At 42.9% G+C, this 20,992-nt stretch overlaps 1 protein-coding gene and 2 long non-coding RNA genes across 7 annotated transcripts in view; 2 read left to right on the top strand and 1 right to left on the bottom strand.

Moving 5' to 3' along the window:
* LOC116068782 overlaps window positions 1–13,641 on the top strand; it is a 16,174-nt gene extending 2,533 nt beyond the window's left edge. Inside the window, exons 3-6 of one of the 3 annotated variants that reach the window (XR_004109686.1) lie at window positions 8,950–9,129; window positions 10,122–10,534; window positions 12,149–12,395; window positions 13,591–13,640. This is a non-coding gene — a long non-coding RNA (uncharacterized LOC116068782). Of the gene's footprint in view, window positions 1–8,949; window positions 9,130–10,121; window positions 10,535–12,148 lie in introns of all 3 variants that reach the window. The other 2 variants (XR_004109685.1, XR_004109687.1) reach the window with 2 other exon arrangements.
* The window catches only part of Flt1 (fms related tyrosine kinase 1), a 168,412-nt gene that overhangs the window by 77,863 nt on the left and 69,557 nt on the right, over window positions 1–20,992 (bottom strand). For all 3 annotated transcript variants that reach the window (XM_031338765.1, XM_031338766.1, XM_031338767.1), the window contains 3 exons: window positions 18,923–19,037; window positions 10,089–10,197; window positions 3,403–3,711 (listed from right to left, as the gene is read on the bottom strand). In XM_031338765.1, coding sequence (XP_031194625.1) covers window positions 3,403–3,711; window positions 10,089–10,197; window positions 18,923–19,037 — 533 coding nt within the window. The remainder of the gene's footprint in view (window positions 1–3,402; window positions 3,712–10,088; window positions 10,198–18,922; window positions 19,038–20,992) is intronic.
* Window positions 13,640–19,282, top strand: LOC116068783. Its single transcript, XR_004109688.1, has 4 exons — window positions 13,640–13,690; window positions 14,530–14,636; window positions 15,342–15,444; window positions 18,984–19,282. It is a non-coding gene; the product is annotated as an uncharacterized LOC116068783 (long non-coding RNA).

A 20,992-nucleotide genomic window follows, 5' to 3' on the forward strand; every position in this document is an offset into this window, starting at 1 on the left:
GGGGGGGCAGGGGGGGTCCCACACCTCTCTTTAAATTCCTGCAGCAAAACTCTCAGGATCAGCATTTGTTAAGGCCACTTTGACATCCCAGGTTAAAAATTATCATCCTAGAACAGGGCGAAGGAGCAGCAATAGCTCAGCAGAGTTTCTACTGGTTAGGAGAGGCTCAGGGGCTTGGGTACACCAAGTGGCGTCTGAAGGCACGCGTTGAAGGAAGTGCTGGTTGATTAAATACTTTCTTCTAGGGTAGGCTGCATGAGAAGACGCTTACTGTTGCCTCTTACAGTGTCTCCCCCTCTGTCCACGTTAGATGCAATCTGTCAAACAGCTTTTCTTAATTGAAATCGCAGCCCGTAGAAATCTTTTCAATCTATAATGACTTACGCACGCACGCATGCTCATTACATTGTTGACATCTTTACAAAAACATCAGTGAGATATGACAAGATAAGAAAGAACACATGGCTAATTAGCATTTCAACAGTGCTCAGCCGACTCACAGATTCTACTTAAAACTCAGACCCAGTGCATTGATTTTCTAGCTCCCTTTAGCACATTCTATTACCAGTGTGTCAACTCTAACAGAACAAGGCCTTAAAAGACTTTTGGATAAAACACAAATTATTGTCATCACTACAGTTTATAATATCATCTGTACAAACAGGTCTTGAGTTTCCCTGACGGTCTACTTAGAAGAGGATGGTTTATTTTAACAAAGCAATGTTGCAAAGAACACCCAAAGGGGCTAGGTGTAGGACACAAACGTCACACAAGCAGCATATAAAGCCGCAAAATAAACACACAGAGCTCCTCATTTAAAAACAAGGTTCACACACACACCCTCTAAAGCATACAGTCTTAGGATTTATTCATGAAAAAAAATGTTTTCTATATACTAAGTGTCTCATCTTCTGGCTACTGCCTACAGGAGTGCTCAACCTAAGGATCGTACTTTGTTAAATCTACCTACTTGGTAACAATGTAGTTTGACATTTTAAGGAGCAAAAGAGTACATGGCATCCATACATAGTTGGTAGGAGAGAAACCCACAGTTAACACAGCATGGCTGACCCCCCTACTGGGATGATCTGAATTAACAGAATACTTTTGCTGGTCATGAGTGTATACACAGACAACCATCCATAAGGGACTCTTTTAGGTACGACCCCAGGGCTGTGGGCACGGTTTCTAGGTCTCTAAAGATGGGGGGGGGGGTCTTGTTTTTTCCACTTTGGAAGGAGCTGAGGAGCCAGCCTCATTACCCCTATTCTCTCTCTCTTTCTTTCCCCTTCTCTCCCCCTCATCTCTCTTCATACCTCAAAGAAGGATTTTTTTAAAAAAGAATCTATACAATAGTTCCTTTCTTTCTTCCTTTCTTTCTCTCTCTCTCTCTTTCTTTCTTTCTTGAAGAATATTCTAGAAGGATATTCTGGAAGGATTGATTATACAACAATGAATGGAATTCTTAAAATTGTCTCTTGGAATACACACCTTCTCCTCACAGGGAGGGAACTAGGCTTTGCAGCGCATGCTCGTTCTGTTTTTTTTTTTTTTTTTTTTTTCTGAGAAGGCACTCTAAATCCTTCATTTTTTCTCTCTCTCTCTCTTTTTCTTTTTCTTTTTTTTTTTTTTAATAGTTCTCTTTCAAACTGAGGCCCCTGAAAGTTCCTAATGGTGCTGAGGTATTGTTTCCCTGAAGGAGGACGTTGCCTCAGAATGAACAAAGAGGCCAAGTCAAAGAGCCATAGGTAAAGCTTCATGACACAATCGATTATTCTTTTCTCTGGGCTGACAACTTCCAGGCTACTGATTGTTTTCACAGCTTTTGGGGCTCTGTAAAACTGGCATTTGGGGGAAATGCTATTGTTTACTCTTTCACACTTGACAAAAGCAATTCCCACGTGAAAGACAAGTTTAGCCTTGGGACAGCAGTCTCTTAGCCTAAAGGAAGAACCGGGCTAGTGAGTTCCCAAGCTTGAGGGCTGCCATACTGTCACCTCCTACAGAACTGCCCAGCCTCTTGTTTCTCAGCCCTGCTATTTTGGTCATTATTGCTGGCTTCCTCCAGCCCTGCAGTTCACATACAAAGATCAATCAGACATGGAAACCATACATGGAAACAGAAAAACATTGCAAATTAAAAAGTACCTTTCCTTCAAATGCAAGTTTAAAATGTAATTGCTCTTGATTTTTTTTTTTAAAAAGCATGCATTTAAATAGTTTTAATGCTGTTTTTTTCTTTGTAATTTCTTAACTTTTGCAATTTCTTAATCCCTGTAAATGTCCTATTAACATTTGCATATAGAGAAGGTGGCCTTTTTCTTTAATGGGTAGATTTTTCAATAGACATTAAGAAGATTGCATTAAATCTCCATTCTCAATAGCCTTTATATTCAGGATACATGGGTTGTGGACATCTTTGAATGCCACCAAAGCATGATAGGGCTTTAAAACAGTGCCCAGGGGCCATGAGTATTTAGAATGAAGGCTTGCTACACTTTTGCCTGCAGTCAGGGGTTGTCAGTCCAGCCAGGGACAATGAGGAACGGTATCTAATTGCAGTAGGAAATATGCATGTAATTACCTGGGATGGACAAAGAAGGGTGGAACAGACCTGATGGACCTTCATAATTCACATTGGGACATAGCTTTACTCTCAGAATTATATCAACATCTTGTGCCCCTGGGACCCATCTTAGAACCCCCCTCACTCCCACCCCCACCCCTGTTTAAGATCAATATACTTCATGTAAAAAAACAACTTTCAAATAAATAAGCATTATAACTTGTTATCCAGGAACTATTTACAAATCAAGAGCAAAAATGAAATAGTTAAAAATAAAACCAGGTAGACACCCGACACAGACTCAAATTCAACTGTACTCATCCTGTGCTGAAAAAATTAACTTATTCATGTCCATCTTTGGCAGAGACCAGCATTTGCTTAAATTATTCAGTTTGTTCAGCTTCACAACTTAAAATATATATATATATATGTATCAAAAGAGGTTGGCATCAGAGTGGAAGAAAAGATGCGTCCCAGGTTGTTGCTATGAGGCAGGAGACAGAAGAGCAAACACATAAAAGAAGCAGAGTACAGGGATCTTCAAATCCAAGCACACACCGGGTGGCCCCAAGAGTACCCTGGGGCCAGCAGGCACCCCGGGCCAGCAGGCCCTGGGGTTTCTTATTATGCTATCATGTCCAAACTCATTTTGGGAGGAGCACCTCCTCTGGGCCTGAAAGTTAGCAAAAGTAACAATAAACCAAGATGATAAGAGACAACTGTTACTTTTCAATGAGTCCTTTAATGTTTGACATGACTTTGTGTGGTACAATCATTCCTCCTGCTTTTAAATTTGGAGATCCGAGAGAAAATGGCCTTTTTGCCGCAGTGCTCACCTCTAACGAGAACTTCTGTCTTCCGAAGGATGTCTTCCCCTGTGTATATGTTCCTGGCTCTGCAGGCATAGGTGCCTGAATCTTCCAGAGACACGTTCTTGATGACAAGGTTCAGAGTGATGGAGTAGTCTTGAGTGGTGGCCATTTTTTGCTTGCTGATGCTGTGGTGCATGGTTCTGTTGTTAACTGTCCGTAGCAGGATCCAGGTAATGTCTCTGTACAGGAATTTATTGACCACACAGGACAGTTTCAGGTCCTCTCCTTCGGTTGGCATCTTCTCCAAGGACACGTGAAAGCCATTCGGCACATCTAGAAAAGAACAATGAAGAACTTCAGACCAGTGTCTCACAATGAGATATTCAGACACGGTGTGAACTATGTAGTCCCACTTGGATCCTCTCAGCATGAGCATCACTGGGACACCAAGTGTCCTGTCATGTTAGGGGAAGTGCTCAAACAAAGCAGGAAGAGCCCGTGGAGTTGAGCCCATCCCAAGTGACACAGGAAATACAAAACCAGGGCAGGTTTAGGGAGGGTAACTTTTTCTTATCTGCCCCCAGTTTTTCTTCATGACAAACTCGCTTTCCTGACTTGGCATAAGAACCTTGTTCCTCATTTCTTTAACACATACAGTCCTCTTCCTGGTAAGCTGACTTTCAAGGAGAGTAAAATAATAGAATGACTTAAGAGCAATTTGTACTAAAAACCCAAAGTCTATGTACAGGGAAGCTAGTTCCAAACAGTTCCTTAAGGGTGACCTTGGGAAAGCTGGTCAGAGCCAATTCTCCCTTGCTTCACAGTGGCCTCCTCCCTATTGCTTGTGAACAGAGCTCCAGGCCTTTCTGTGGGCCAGACCACAATCGGGTTATTCACCTACTCATGCTCCTCTACTAGGGACGATTATGCACATACACAAAGGGGAAGAAAAAAATATTTCTTCTGAAAATGGAGGTAAACCTAGACGTGTTTCCAGATTCCGAAAATGGTCAATAGTTTTAAAAGTCAAATTTAGGACTGGGAGAATATTTCAGTGGCAGAGAATTTGTCTAGTGTGCGTGAGCTCCTGGGTTCAATGCCCAGCACTATAAGAAAGGGAAAGTCTAAAGAAAAAATTGTTTTGAGAAATGAGGTGTGGCGGAGCACACTTGTAATCAAAGTGCTTGGGAGGTAGAGGTAGGGGAATCAAGAGTTCAAGGTCATCTTTAATACAGGAAGTTTGAAGAGGTCCTGGACTACTTGAGATATTCTCAGAAAACAACAAATAGTTTTGAAGGTGATGGTGTTGCCAAAAACCATTCTGTTTGGGGTCAGTCCCCATCCTTTCTCTATATCTCCTAAGCACCCCCTCATTCCATGCCAGTCTGTGTACCCCACTTTCTGTTGTTCTTCCAGAACCATTCATTGAGTTTAGGGCTACAGGCTTCTCATTGTCCTTCCAGAACATTCATTGGAGGGCTTTAAAAATCACAGCTACTGGTAGTAAATTGACTTATTCTCAATACCTTCCCATGGCTTGCTACTGGTGATGTATCTATATTTGAGCAAAGAATTTGGGCCAACATTTTACAAAGAGCTTTGAAGATGAAAAGCGCTGTTGTCTGTTGTTATTATTATCCTCCGTACACAAAGCTATAAAGAGACCTTTAAACCTTAAAGGGGACAATAGTCCAAAATTAGACGTGGTATCAGCGCTTCCCTAGATCTCACTTTGCTTGTTTTTCTGATTTCTCTGGCTTTGGCTGCATTATAAAGTGTATCGTCTGAAGAAATGCCAAAGTATTCATGGGAATCCTGGAAGCAGGGAGTTATGGCAGCCTATGAAGCATGGCACATGGGGAGCAAGGAGGAAAGTGGAGACACTTTCAGTGGGGAAAAAAAAAAAGGAGCCGGTGTGAGCACAGATAGGGCAGCAGTGAGGTGTCTGAAGCAGCTACTCTCCTTTGTCATCTTGGTACATTTTGGACATCTTCTAGGTGAGAGTAACACGTTTGCTATCACCATCCACACCAATGAGATGAGAATGGAGGATGGGGTGCACACGGGCTGCTCACTGGCGGTCCTTACTGGCCAGAGCCCCTCTCCATCCCAGGCTCTCATCCTGGCAGTTGGCACCCAGGTATTTCAGTCACACCGTTGAGGTCATGTGCAGAGTTTCTATTTACTTTGGTGATTTAAAACTTCCTGTGGAAATAGCTCACAGGTTTCCTGATGGAAGATTTTGTTTATCTTTGCAGAGCACCACCAAGAATCTCAAAATAAAACGTATTTAGTGACACTGGGAAATGAGAGAGACAAGGTTTCATCTTCCAGTTTCTCTCCCAGTGATGGCTCACACATAGTCATAGTGGGGAACACACACACACACACATACACAGCATCTAGAGAAGAGGAAAAAAAAAAAAAGCAAGAAACAAACAAAAAACCAGGTCCATCCTGCAAGCCTGTTTCTGAACTGGACACAGTTTCTGAAACCATCAGACAGCTCTTAGGACTGTCTGTTTCTCAGTGTAACCCCCTTCAGCATTTGCTTTTGATCCGTAGAAGACTGTAGACAAATAAAATATCCTTAATGTTTTAATAAACGCAGAGGGATTTTTCTCCTTAACCCCCCCCAACCCTGAATATAAAAATAGACCTAAGAAGAGTTGCTCTCCATGGGTCTAGAGAGATGACTTTGTGGCTAAGAGCACTGGCTGCTTTTCTAGAGGACCAGGGTTCAATTCCCAGCACGCACATGGCAGCTCACAACTGTCTGTAACTCCAGTTCCAGGGGATCCGACACCTTGGAACACACATACTTGTAGGCAAAATACTGATGCATGTAAAGTAAGAGTTGCTCTCCAGCTCAGCCATTACCGTCCTCACTATGTAACACTCATGCATATAGGATGAGACTCACCACAGTCTCCTGAGGGGTCCACGAGAGAAGCCAGCTTCTCTCAGGAGACAGGGCCAATCTCCTGTGGGGAAAGCATGCTCGTATGGAAACAGGCACCCGTGGGGCACGAATATCCACCTGACTGGGGTGGTCCCAAATAGACTGAAAAGGTGGGCAATCTTATTTAGAACACTGAACATTTTATTTCCATGGAACACTGGCAGGAGTAATCCCTGAAAGTGTATGAACTAGAGATCTTTACTTAGTTCACAGGTATCAGCTACCAGTGAGCACCACAATTAGGAGGAGATGCTGTCAGGGATACAGATGGCCATGGCTAGCTGCCTCTCTCCACCGAGGAAGGGACATTACGGTGTTTTGAGAACCAATAAAGCATCAAATAGATCTTTACAGAATTCAAAGTTTAGAGAGCTACTTTAGGGGGTAGGGGAAACCGCAGGAATTTAACTCAGTGTCTCCTACGTGATACCAGGGGGAGGGGGCTCTACCACTGAGCTACATGTTGTGCCTAGTTCTACACAGCAGCTTTTTAAGTATTGCTGGGTTGGGGAGGGGCTGGAGAGATGGCTCAGTGGTTAAAAGCACTTGTTGTTCTTGCGGAGGACCCAGATTTGGTTTCCAGAACCCTCAACATGGCTCACAAATACCTGTAACTCCAGTTCTAGGGCATCCAAAGCCCTCTCCTGGAATTTGGTGGACACTAGGCATGTGTACCTGTACATGCATGCCAGCAAAACACTCACAGACACAATATAGAATAAATAAATACAGAAAACACACACAGGTCACCCACACAAGTGTTACCTTGGGTCAAGTATAAGCAACACACACACACACACACACACACAAACACACACACACACACACACACACACACACGGTACATATCTTCTTATATCCTACAACATATACTACACATAAGATATATTTATACCTCTATCTATCCATCCATCCACCCATCTATTCTTGTTTTCCCTAGAAAATAGACATGCAAAGTGCAAGATTCCTAAAAGTACTTAACCTTGTATGTACTAAGAATACATCTTGGGCTGGGTGTAGTGGGACACACCTTTAATCCCAGCACTTGGGAGGTAGAGGCAGGCGGATTTCTGAGTTGGAGGCCAGCCTAGTCTACAGAGTGAGTTCCAGGACAGCCAGGGCTACACAGAGAAACCCTGTCTTGAAAAAAAAACAACAACAACAAAAAACAAAACAAAACAAAAAAATCTGATATGAAAAAAATATAATAATTAGCTAAAAGCCAATAGTGATTACAAGTAATTCAATCTACCCTCCATCTCAACTTAAACTCTCCAGCACTGGTCAGAGAGAGCCATGGAGAGAAAGCAAATCCTAAATAACAAGGCTTAGAGGATGAGCTGCTTTTAGGCATTAAGATTAAAGTTTCTGTGTGTTTTGAGAAGCGCTGTGAGCTTCCAGTAGGCATTTCCTTCCCTGGACTCAGCATGTCCTCTCCCAGAACACACTCAGACGCAAGCCAGAAGGGCCCTGCCCTGAGCCTTTAGATGGTCTTTTTTGGTTGGACCCTTAGAAAGTGAAACATCTATGGGCCAATGGTGTGTGCCCACCCTGAGCCCATGTCATTCTGCTCTACATAATGCTCAAGATTCCCAGAAAAGGCAGATGGCTCCTAAGTCTGCCACTAAACTTCTCCTCCTCTGCCAGAGGGCTGGCATCCCTAGTCAATATAAGAAGTGGCTGAGGAGTTGGGGAGGGAAGGGTCAGGGAGCAGATGTGGGCATGGCTCCCACTCACAAGGATGGAGTGAGAGGCATGGCAGGTCCTGTTGTTTTCTGTTCAGCAGCCCCGAAAGGCCCCAGGACTCTAAGCCTAGCCTAGCCTTGAGGTCCTGAGGTAGGTACAGTTGTCCATAAGAAGTTGGAACATCTGTAAAGGTTTGTGGGATGATTTTAGATAAGTTGGTGGTTAAAGAATTTGTGGGCCCCTGCTGGTACTTTCCTTTAGCTCCGAACACTTAGAGGAAGCCCAGCTTCTTCCCTCTACCTGTTTGTGCTGTCCCCACACCTCCCCCACCTCCAGCTCAGTGCCCTCCAGTTCTCTCTCCCTCTCAGAGGCTTTGACACACAGCTTTGAACTACTGATCAGTGGTTTGTGTGACTGAAGGCCTGAATTTTATTTCATTTATTCTAAATTGATTAAAATTTGAGCAGGTGTGTGCGTGTGTGTGTGTCTTGTTTTATTTCTCTGTTGAATATAGGGCTGTGGGCATAGCTAAGTGATAAAACATCTGCATCAGGTCTGGAGTTCAATCACCAGATAAATAACCCCCTAAATGTTGACTATATATTAAAACTATAATATAGTATTTTAGATATACTGGCTTAAACAAAATGTTACTCTTTCTTTCTTACTTTTTTGTTTTATTTATTTATTTATTTATTTACTTACTTACTTATTTTTAAGACAAGGTTTCTCATTTTAGCCCAGGCTGTCCTGGAACTCCTTCTATGGATCAGGCCAGCCTAAGACTCATATATCCCACCTGCCTCTGTCTCCTAAGTGCTGGGATTAAAGGCATTCACCAATGCCTAGAGGTATTTTGTTGCTACTTCAGAACTGTAATTTTGCTACTGTTATGCATTACAAATATCGATGTTTTCCAATAGTCTTAGGGGACCCCTGTGAAAGGGTGGAGCGACCTCCCTCGGCAAAGGTTGAGAGCTGCTGATTTACTCCAAAGTGCCTGGATTTACTTATAGGCTAATCTTAGTGAAATCTTTGCGAGAATCCTTCCCCAGCAAAGGCCTCTCCTACTGGGAGTAGATATATCTTCTGTTCTTTGTAAGGTGAGGAGGTGGGGACCAGTCTGTTGTCAGGGGGGCTTTGCTGTGGCGGTCTCCCCTCTCTGGAGAATACAGGGCACCCGGGAGAATGACCTTCAGGAAGTCTCCATGGCCCAGTTTCTTTAGGGCTTGGCTCACTGGCTGCAGACTCCCATCGGCTGACAACGCAAATGTCTCATGAGCTCAGTGCTGCCTATTTGTTTCTGGAGACTTCTAGGCAATGTCAGCAGCAGCCTGCTCCGTGCAGTGTGAAGTTTCCAGAGGGTTGGCAGACTGCCCAGGTTTCCTCAGAAATTGGGGAGGCGTGGAGCCAGGCAATTGTTTTTAGACTTTGAGCAACTTATTTCCTTCCTGGACCCACGAAGGGACAGAAGGAACGCCACTTGAGTACCTTGCAGGTTTAAAGATTTGTAAGAGACCATCGGGCTTAAAGTTAAAAATTCTTAAATGCTCAAAAAATAGCCCATTAACTATGAGGAACAAAAGCCCATTTTCAGAGTCTGAGTCCCCAAAAGGGCTAAATTACTTCAACTATGGGTTTCTAAGTAAAACAAACAAACAAAACCCCCACAAAACCCATCCCCCACAACCCAAAAGACAAACAAACAAAAAACCTGTCTAATATCATAGGGGTTGGAAGTGAGCTATGTACCAGACCCAGGAGTAGATCCTGAGGGGGGGGGGGTCCAAAAGCGAGGATATAAGATCCCAAATTTAGAACCCAGTCTGGGAAAGAAACACAGACACAATTGAGAGAATTCCGGGAAGTGGCTCTTTAGAGAAGCTAAAGATGTTGTGGAATTCTATCCCTGAGAGCAAGGATAGAGGTCCTCACAGCTTGACAAGTCTATGTTAAAAAAAAAAAAAAGAAAGAAAATTACTAAGGGCAGTAAAAGCAAAGAGGGTTAAAGAGAGACCAAGGTTGCCAAACTTCCCTGTAAGGTGGGGTCCAGATAGCTCACCTGTGACGTAAAATTTCATGTTTCTTTCCACAGTCCCTATTTTATTGAAGGCCTTGCAGCTGTAGATTCCAGGGGTCCGAGAGTCTGCCACCACCAAGGTGCTAACCGTCTGCAAAAGAGACACAAAGTTCAGCTGGAGGACAGAGATCGATTGGGACAGCCCTGAGTGACTCGGAGGGCTGGAGTGATTCAGCTGTTCCATGCACGTAGAGGGTATGGCAGGGGTGGTAGCCACCCGCAAGCTCTCTGCTTTGGAGCCCCAGCACGAACAGAAAAATAACAGGAAGACAGGTCCTCAGGAGACCGGAGCCCATGACATCCGATGTAGGAGGGTTTCAAGGGCTTATCTCGGTCTGCTGCCATAACAATCACAGACCTGAAACAGAGGTGTGGAACTGCACGTCCCACCCCACAAGGTGGTCTGTCCACATCTGTGAGAGGAACAGGTGAGGCCCAGGCTTTTTCTGGTATGGGTGACCTGAGAGCACGAGTGCCAGCTGGTCACAGGAGGCGTCTATGGTGGGCATGTGAATCAAGCAAAGAGAGAAGAGAAAGTGGCAAAGCCAATTCTCATTTGTGCTCATAGGATCTGGCACACAGGCCCCAGTGGTCTTGAAAAGGATGGGAAGCTGAAAAGCTAAGATAGTCATATGTGTGTGTGTATGTGTGTTTATAAATTATGTACTTTCAGTACTTTAATTCTTTGTGTACAAAAGAAAGATATAAACTGATATTTTAGAGCTGTGATTTAGCATGATTGTCCTCAGACAGTGGTCAAGTTGATATGAACCTGGAAGTACTTTTCAAAATAAATAATGTCTACTCTAATCATAAGGTGAAAATTTAGACAGCGTAAAGACTTCCATTGTTTCCTTTAAGAGAAGTAATTAGAAATGTGGACACACTGCCGAGCAGTCTTATGCTGAAAGCCCCCGAACCATGAGTAGGTAATGCGGGGGGTGGGGAGAGGAATTAAAGTTACTTTTGAATACTTCAAATTAGAGACAAATACACAAAAGTTGATCCAACTCCTCAGAGATCGTAGTCTGTGTCCTAGGACACAAATAACTAGGCATGGGCTACGAGAAGGGGGTACTGTTCTCATGGTGGCAGATGAGCTGTGTGTCCTAACTTCAGATAAAGATGATACCATAGGATGCCAGGCACTAGCTTAAGATAAAGACTATACCATAGGATGCTGGGCAAGTTCCTGAATGAGCATTCCAAGGGACTGGTCTTATGGAAGGGTCTTAACTTTTCTGACCAGTGAAGTAATATTAAGTAGGCACTTTATGTGTGGTCTCTCAACTCCTCTAAGAAATCAAGACATTTCTGTTTTTAATCTAGGGACCAAGCAGACTAAAAACAAGGGCTGGAAAGATTGCTCAGTGGTTAGAGCACTGGCTGCTCTTGCAGAGGACCTGGGTTCAGTTCTGAGCACCCACGTGTCAGCTCCTGGCCATCTGTAACTCTAGTTCCAGAGGATTCAATGCCCTTTTCTGGCCTCTGTGAGCACCAGGCTCATACATAATGCACATGCATACACGCAGGCAGAATACTTGCATGCATAAAACACAATAAGTAAGTCTAAAATGAAGACTGACAGCATCCTCGGTGTTTTTAGGCAGCGAACCCCCTTCTTCATTTCCCACCCCAAATGGTTTCTTAGTGGTTGGAAGTCTCTGCTCAATCCAATCCACCCTTAAGTCCTCTGTGTGTTACTGAACTTCGAGATAATGCAGAGGGCTGGGCTCCGTGGTAGTTCTCATTCTGTTTAGTGGACATTCATCATGTGGCTGTAAAGGTACTGCCAGGATATCAATAGGGAGCATGACAATACCTGTGGCCCACTGACTTTTAAAAGTGTTTGGCCTCATTCCCTACTTAAGGTTCCAACATATGCTTTCTCTTCTGCAGGGGGAAGGGGTTGGGGATAGGGAGAGCCAGTGTAGAAGAGTCTGAGAGTTCAGCTCTCTCTTTCTTTCTTTTGATTGTTAACTTTAACAAAGAACAGGAGTATACGAGTTCTGATTGCTGCCTTCTCTTTAATTATTATACAGACCAGCAAGAGCCATGGAGGATGTGGAAAATTGTGGTAAGACAACCTTGTTGGGGACAGTGTGAGGGCAGCCACTAGCTGGTGGTAGCAGGAAAGACAGATTGATGATCAAGTACATTGTGACCCCCTGTGCTGTCTGGGGAGTCTGGGCTCCAGCCTGTCCAAGCTCTTCACGGGAAGATCCGAAATGAATGTCTACACTGAGGACTTCCTGTTTGCAGTCATCGTAAGCCCAAGTTACTTACTAAGTAAGTTCCTACTGTTGATCATAAAGGACCCATGCAGATTCTTGCATGTATAGTTGTCCAATTTGGATTCATGGTTTAGTTAGATATGTCTGCTTATATTACATAAACAGAAGCCCCATTTCTGTTGGCTTGAGAATATTTGACATTTCAGACAGTCACCGTTTATACTGTTGTTAAAATGACTTGGATTTTGCAAAACTCAGAGTGACCGAGGAGAACTGGGGTTTGTGGCAAGGTGAAACTAGCCTGCATATGTACATTTGCCATGTTTGAGACCTGCACACAGTGGGCTGGAGAGATGACGCAGTGGTATACGCATATGCTCTTGCAGAGGATCAGGGTTTGATTCCCACATAGTCGCTCCCAATGATCTGTAACTTCAGCTACAGTAACTATAACCTCAGAAGATCTGACACCCTCTTCTGACCTCCGTGGGAACCAGGTATGCACATGATATACAGTCATACATACATGCAAACCCATCATACACATAAAGTAAATAAATAAATTAGACTTGCCCACACTGTCTGAAATGGTTGTAGCAGCTTTAGTCTTATTGAGCTATGTCAGACTTTTTGTGTAATCTGAGAATAAAGCTAAGATGCCCAGAGGTGATATGAATCAATGCCATACAATGAAGAGAGAATTATAAATCAAATATTTTTTTTTCTTTGCCTAAGTAATGCTTTCCAATACAAGACACCTATGCACCGTCAGGCACGCTCCAGAATTGAACTCACCATGGTTTCTGTTACTGTAGAAATTATGTAGGTGAAATGTTTATCATTTCTTTGTGGCGAGTCCTTCATGTTGCCCTTGGTGGTAACAGGACAGCTTTATCTTAGCCCCGTGAGATGGGGGCATTAAACAAATAAGGCAACCAAAGGTTTCTAGGAGTTAAAGGATGAACCCCAAGACTCCAGAGACCACAGGCATGTCTGGGAAGAGCATCTATCCTGGTGTGTAGAATTCAAGAGCTCACACTCTCAATCTCTGATGGCTTCCCCACCAAAACTCTTCACAATGAGTAGCAAAACCTATTGATAAGGACCTGTCTACCATTTGAATAGGATTTTCCTTGAAAGTGGCTCTTTTAATCAGCAGTAGTTGGTAGCATAAGCTAAACACTGTTTTCCTTCTGGGATAGAATTTCACACAAACTGAAAACTTTCTTATTTCTCTTTGGTTTTTCAAGACAGGATTTCTCTGTGTAACAGCCCTGACTGTCCTGGACTTTATAGACCAGGCTAGCCTCAAACGTACAGAGATTAGCCTCCTGAGTGCTGGGATTAAAGGTGAGAGCCACCACTTTTTTTTTTTAAGTGATGTGATTTGGATGTATGATTGGTGAATGAAAAGATTCTAATAAAAGAAAAACATTTTTAAACAATGTGAAATATAAAACTTATAATCAACTTTCCTAAAAATTACTTCATTCTGGTATAGTATTTTTCTAGTGAATATGTTTTAAGGTTACAAAATTAAGTATCTTTTCATATAACATTAAAGATATAGGTTGTGTATAGTGGTATATGCCTTTAGTCCCAGTGACAGGAGGCAGAGGACCTCTGTGGATTGGAGGCCAGCCTGGTCTACATATTGAAGTAGGCCAGCCAGGGCTAGATAATGAGACCCTGTCTCAAAAACAAGACAAAACCCATGGTGGGTATTTGAGAAGCATAAGCCAGGTCAGGTCAGAGATAAGAGCTTAAGTGAGCCAGGCAGTGGTAGCGCATGCCTTTAATCCCAGCACTTGGGAGGCAGAGGCAGGCAGATTTCTGAGTTCAAGGCCAGCCTGGTCTACAGAGTGAGTTCCAGGACAGCCAGGGCTACACAGAGAAACCCTGTCTCGAAAAACAAAAACAAAAACAAAAACAAAAACAAAACAAAGCTTAAGCGAGATTGTGCTCAGCATCCTTTGGTTGCTTTGGAAGGCATCTTCTCAGCATAGTCAGTAAGGATGCATGAGCCTCTAGTCTTCAAGAGACCATTCTGATCCCTGATGTCCACAACAAAGAGGAGAATGAAAAAAGCCAAGCAGAGTATTAAATTATCCCTGTTATATTTCACAAGAGAAACTGCCAAAGATTTGAGATGTAACAGATATTTGGAGTTGTAATCGTTTATTTTATAGGACACACTGAAAGGATGTCTCAAGACAGTCTGCTTGCATTAATTCTATAATCAGTTTGCATTTTCCACAAATGAAGAGAACTGAGGACCAGCGATGAAGGTATTAAGGTAAACTACAATTACGACATTTACAGTCAATCAGTTATAGGAGAAGGAATGACAACCTTATTCCCAACTTAAAATCCACAGTGGACCTCTACAGAGGATGGACACAGCCAATCCCAACATCAAAAAAAGATAAAAGCCTTTCTGTTGGTGGTTTGGTTTGGGGTAGGCAACTTTTTAGTGAGGATTTCAGTACAGTGTAACTCTGCATACTTAAAGGATCTGTGCTTGTTACAGGGTCCTTTGCTATGATCTGGAATGATCATCAAGACTGTCACCAGAAGCCAGACATGGTAGTGCAAGTCTTTGATCCCAGCACTTGGGAGGCAGACGCAGGCAGATCTCTGAGTTTGAGGCCAGCCTGGTCTACAGAGTGAGTTCCAGGACAGCCAGGGCTACATAGAGAAACTCTGTCTCGAAAAACAAAAAGCCCCAACCCCCAAAATAAAAGAAAAAAGCAAACAAAAACCTGTCATTAGCTACTGTAAGCTTGGATTTCTTAATTTTCCTTCCTTCCCATTTGCTAAGCCTTAGTAATTCCTATCTACAATGTGGCTTCAGCCTTGTGGAATAGACTGAATGGAGGTAATTATGCCATTTGGCTTAATTTCTGGAACAAGGTTTTTTGTTTTATTTTGTTTTGTTTTTTTTAACCTATTTATGGAATGGAGATTTTAATCTCGGGATGTTTCTAACACTGCTTCTAAGTCTTTCAGGGAGAAATAAAAGTAGGTGTATGTATAAAGGCCAAGGAAGAGCTGACATGACCCCAGTGGTGGCACGCAACAACCACGTGATGGGAAAACAAAAGGTGAGAATTAGGGGGAGCCAGGAGCAGTGTGGGAACTGGACCATAAGCCATAGTTCTGTAATTAGGATGATTATACGTCATGGGATTGTCTCAGGCAATTTACATATTTCCTTCTGTACCCTCAAACAAGTTCATGGAAATGTCGCTGCCGCAGTGAGGCAGTCACCACCCTCCAGCCTTACAAATTTGGCCCAGGGTTCTGTGTGCTTCTCATTTCAGTCCCATAAACCCCCAGGTCTGGCGTGAACAACATGAAAATTCAACATTTTGTTTTTAGCCACTCCAGATAATGGCTCACATCTTACAAAGGTGGGCCAAGGGAGGAAATGGAGTTTTGGAATTGTATTTCCCTCTATGTCCTTCACTGACCTAAGGGACGACAACAACGAAAAGCCCCTGGAACCCCCAGACACTATGACTTCCGATATGAGAGCTTCCCCACCCACACCTATCCACAGAGGAGCTTTTCGGGGCAAGGCTGACGTGTGACTGAATGAGCCATTGTTGTGGGCTTTCAATGTACTAAAGTCACAGTGCACTAAAAAAAGCAAAAGAGTCTACATTTGAGAGGACATTGCAGGCAATTTAGAAACAGCAAAACTATGCTTGTAACTGTCCAGTGAAGGATAGCTTTTTCTCCCAAACCACAAAAACATATTAATTAATGCCAAAACTAAACGCAGTAAGTTCTCCTAAAATCAGAACAAGAAATCAACAATTGATATCCAGCATAATGGTATTAGAACTGCCTAAAGGATCTATACACTGTGTATATTTTCACTTCCCTTGTGGGGAAAATTAAAAGTTTTGTAATACAAATGATCTTGAACAGACCCCTTCATTGCATGTGACTGAGGACATTGCAGTGGGGGACTCCACTGCAGTCTATGTGGTTGTCAAATTGTTAAAGTCGTAGGCATAGAGGGACCTCTCTCCAGGTTATTTCCTCTTTACCAAAGGAAGTTAGGTAAGATAAATACCCCCAACGCCATTTCTCTGGAGGAGCTGAAAGATGTGGACATCTTTGCCCTTGGTTGGAAGGAGGAGGAGTCTGACCCTGCAGCTCCTGAACATGGGCCAGGCGGTACAAATGCCAGCTGTGCACAGAAGTTCATATCGGAAACCTTCAGCTTAACTTCAGAACTACAAGACAATACATCTATTTCCAGCCTAAGTGGAAAATTGGTGGACTTTTTTTTGCTCTTTTTTTTTTTTTTAAATCAGCAGGCATTATCTATGGAATTAGTTAACTACACAGGGCTATGTCCATCAGGAATCTCAACCAGTGTCACCCCGTTTAATTTTATTGCTCACTGGACATTTTTGTGGTAAGAAAACAAAATAGAAATCATGAACATCAATTCTCATTTTAAATCTCCAGAATTAATGGTACATTTGCCTTCATGGTTAGGAAGAAGCAAAAGATGAATGGACACCAGCGACATCATCTGGGAAACCTACTAGGACTTTGTGGCAGTACAATATGGTTCTCTAGTATTAGTGAACAATTTCTACCTAAATCAGGCATTTCATCCAGCTTGTTCATTAAAGTCTTTCACCAATGGCTGGACACCATGGAACTTTATAGCTCCTGTGTACAGTGTTAGTGGGGGAAAGGCTACAAACCACACCAACTACTGCTGCGCCTACAAAAACCATTCCTAAATCCTTAGCAAGTGACTGTTGGTGTTATACCTAGATGGACTCATTAATTGTTTTGTTTTGGCTTAGTTGGCCACGAAAGTGTTGAGTTTTGACTCAGGAGATTTTGCTTTGATTTTTTTTTTTAACCCCTTTATGCTGTATGGCTTGGGCTGCCCATGTTTAAAATGGGGAAAACCACACTGGCTCACCAAAAAAGGATGCTGACAGTAGCATCTTCAAGAAGGCTTAGATACTGAAAACTGCGGGGCCAGTGTGGTAGTGCATACAGTTAATTCCAGCACTCAGAAGGCAGGCAGGTGGATCTCTGTGAATGTGTTTCAGGCCAGCAAGGGTCACAGTCAGACCCTGTTTTTAAAAAAAGGAAAAAAAGAAAAGAAAAAAGAAAAAGAAAAGAAAAGAAAAGAAAGAAGGAAGGAAGGAAGGAAGGAAGGAAGGAAGGAAAGAGAAAATGGGAGATGGGGGCAGCTGGAGTGGCTCAGTGGTTAAGAGCACTTGTTCTTGCGGGGCTCAGGTTTGGTTCCTAGCACCTACATAACAGCTCACAGCCATCTGTAACACCAGTCTCAGGGGATCCAGTGCCATCTTCTGGCCTCCATAGGCAGTGCATGCACATGGTGCACATACACACAGGCAAACCCACATACATATAAAATAAAAACAATTAAGTCTTTAAAAAAAGAAAAGAAGAGTGCAGAAGTTATTTATTGTTGCTGAATCCTACATAGAGAACAATATATCTGCTTTTCATTCCTGAATTCAAGGACACAGTGAAATAAATGGATATTTTAAGTATCCTTACTTGAACAGATTTATACAGATAAGCATGTGTAATATAAATGGAAGTTTTACCAAGAGGCTATTTGATTTGTTTTTTAAAAGCATTGCTATTCCCATGCCAGATGATAGCAGATTTCTAAGCAAATCTTTCGCTACCTCAAAGGGGGAAAGCTTTCCAGTTTGTAGTCTGCTAGGACTTTCTGATTCACAGGATACCAGCTCTTAAATACACACTAGGCCTGGTTAGTTTGGAGATTCTTGATAGATGGTGTGTATTTGCACACCCAGCCTAGACTTCACCTGTCTGGGACAGAAGGACAGATATGATATTTTCTGAAATAGGAATGTTGAAATTTGATGTGAAGCCTTGAATTAGTTTTTATTAGAATTTATTTTTATTTACTGAGATCCTACTTTCTGTCTGCAAACAGGATCCAGGCACAGTTGAAGGCTAGAATCACCTAGTGGTGCATGGGATTAATCTCAGCACTTGTGTGTACTCCAGGTTCTACCCCAAAGTCCTGACTATAATGCTAATTGATGGAAGATTGAATGTGTAGTTGGGATAGGGAGTCACTAATGTGCACCAGCCTGACATTCAGGAACAATGAGTTCTGTGGGCTGCAGGGATAGCTTAGTGGTTATGAGCATGTATTGTTCTTGCACAGGACCCAAATTCAGTTCCCATTTCCAGGACCCACATGAGAGGATGAGAGAGGAAGCTCACACCCACCTCTACCTCAGGCTTCTTGGAAGTCTGACATTCATTTCTGGACTCTCGGGGTACTGCACACAGGTGGTACATACACACAAATACAGACATATATGTATAGGGGGAGAAAGGAGAAGAAAGAGGGGAATCAGGGGTCTGAAGAATACAGTCCAGGAAATGTAGCAATGAAGACACCCCTCAGAGATTCTCTTTCCCCCTGAATTTTGAGTTTTTTGCATCACTTCCCGGTCTCACAAACCTAGAACCAGGAGCTGAGAGCTTGTTTACAGACTATCCCCAAGGCTCATTTTATACAAACGGTACCTTATTGGTTCCTTCTATGACCATCATGCGCTGAGTAATGCTCTCAATTCTGTTTCCGAAGTTGCTGCTGGGATCCAGGATAAAGGATTCTCCACTCTCAAAGCAGAAGGCATACCTACAAAAGAGAAGAGGTCATTGCAATGTTTCACAGAACAGTCAGTGATGGCCAGTGAGGTGGAATCGACGGGAAACGTTCTCAGAGAGAAAACCACAGACTTTACAAGAGTCTCCCACCTACAACCATCCCCTCCTCCTTCGAAACTACAAATCTACATATCTACCCAGCAGGGAGACGCTCCACCTGTGAAGCCTTACACCTTTCCTGATTTAAATACTAAAGAAAATTCTTAAGTTAGGACATTTAATGCCTGAGTTTCAGTTAGTTCTCAGTGGATGGAAGTAACATTCAAGTGTGTGTGTGTGTGTGTGTGTGTGTGTGTGTGTGTGTGTCCTCGAATATATGTGACCGGGGTTGGGGGTGTGTATATTATATTAATGAATAGAAACTTTGAGAAAATAATGATATTTCACGTGTTTACAGGGTGGCTTTAAGATATTTATTTAGACTCCCGCCTCCCTCCCAGGGCTAAATAAATGCCCATGGAAACAAACATCTTGGAATAGTTTATTGTATTTAATTAATTTCTCTCCAAGTTTGGTATTATCACAGCAAGCCCTAACTTCTTAGGCTTCAAGTGTTTAATTATCAAAGGAGAGTGCTAATAGTGTTGACCTCTAAAGTCTGTGAGCTCTCTTTTAATCTTGAAAATAACATTTATTTATTTTTAGTTTGTGTATATGGGTGTTTCATCTGCACAGTCTTTACAACCCATGAGTGCATGTATCTATGTCCGTGGAGGCCAGAACAGGGCATTAGATTCCCTGGGTCTGGAGTTACGGTGGTTGTGGGTGTTGGGTATTGAACTTGGCTCTTCTGCAAGAGCAGCCAGTGCTCTTACAGCAGAGTCGTTCCTCCCCACTCCCTCTTTCCCTTTTTGAGCATTTAGCTGTCTTGTACTCTTACCAGCTGGTCTAGAACCTTTGCTGAACAGAAAGCTTGTGCTCGAAATTTGAACATAATTCAGGCAGAATCTGGAGATTCTCAAACAAGGAGGAATTTTAAACCTCGGTTTCTACGTAGCTCAGAACAGTGAAGACTTACAGGAAATAAAAGTGGGAGGGGAAAGCAGATGAGAGAGACAGGGATAGAGAGGCTAGGAGATCCTTCAGGGGCCTTGAGCTGGGAAGTAACTCCAGAACATTGATGGGTCCAGTGTGCCAGGTTCAGGCCTCCCACTTCCATCATATGACCCAGAAGAGTCTCCTGTGCTGTACTCACCAGATGTGGCTATGCTATTCATCCACTCAGGTGTGTATGTGTGGTGTGTGTATATGTGTGTTTATGCATGGCGTATATTGTATATGTGTATGTGTGTGTGTGTGGTGGATGGTATGTGTGTATGTGTGGTGTGTGTATGTGTATGTATGCATGGTGTGTGTGGTATGTATATATGTATATGTGGTGCATGTGTGTGGTATGTGTATATGTGTATGTGTGGTATTGTGTATGTGTGTGGTGTGTGTATGGTATGTGTATATGTTTGGTGTGTGTGTGTGTAGTGTGTGTAGTGTGTGTGTGTGTGTGTAGTGTGTTCCTAAGGATAGAACCCTGGGCTCAGGTTACATGAGTGTTCAACCACTGAGCCATGCCTCTGCCCACCACTGCCTAGTATTCATAGTTAGATCTATATGCTTCAAAGGGGATCCCTAAACACACAGTCACATCTTCTAAATCACATGCTGCTTTTATAACTAGACAGTTTCAACAACTGGATTCTGTACCTGGGCTGTACATTAGAGTTCTCCAACTATCTAAGTTCAATTCCCACCACCACCACCACCACCACCACCAAAACCACTTTATAGGTTTTGGAAAGATTTAAAACAAAAACATAAAACCAAAACCAAACAAAAAACAAAATAGAGGCTGATCCATCCTTAGGTCACCTCTGGTAATCATCTTAATGGTCCTTAGGTAATCATCAGGCAACACTTCTGCTCTTATTGATT

The sequence above is a fragment of the Mastomys coucha genome, unplaced genomic scaffold (assembly GCF_008632895.1).
Source record: "Mastomys coucha isolate ucsf_1 unplaced genomic scaffold, UCSF_Mcou_1 pScaffold22, whole genome shotgun sequence".
Lineage (NCBI taxonomy): Eukaryota > Metazoa > Chordata > Mammalia > Rodentia > Muridae > Mastomys > Mastomys coucha.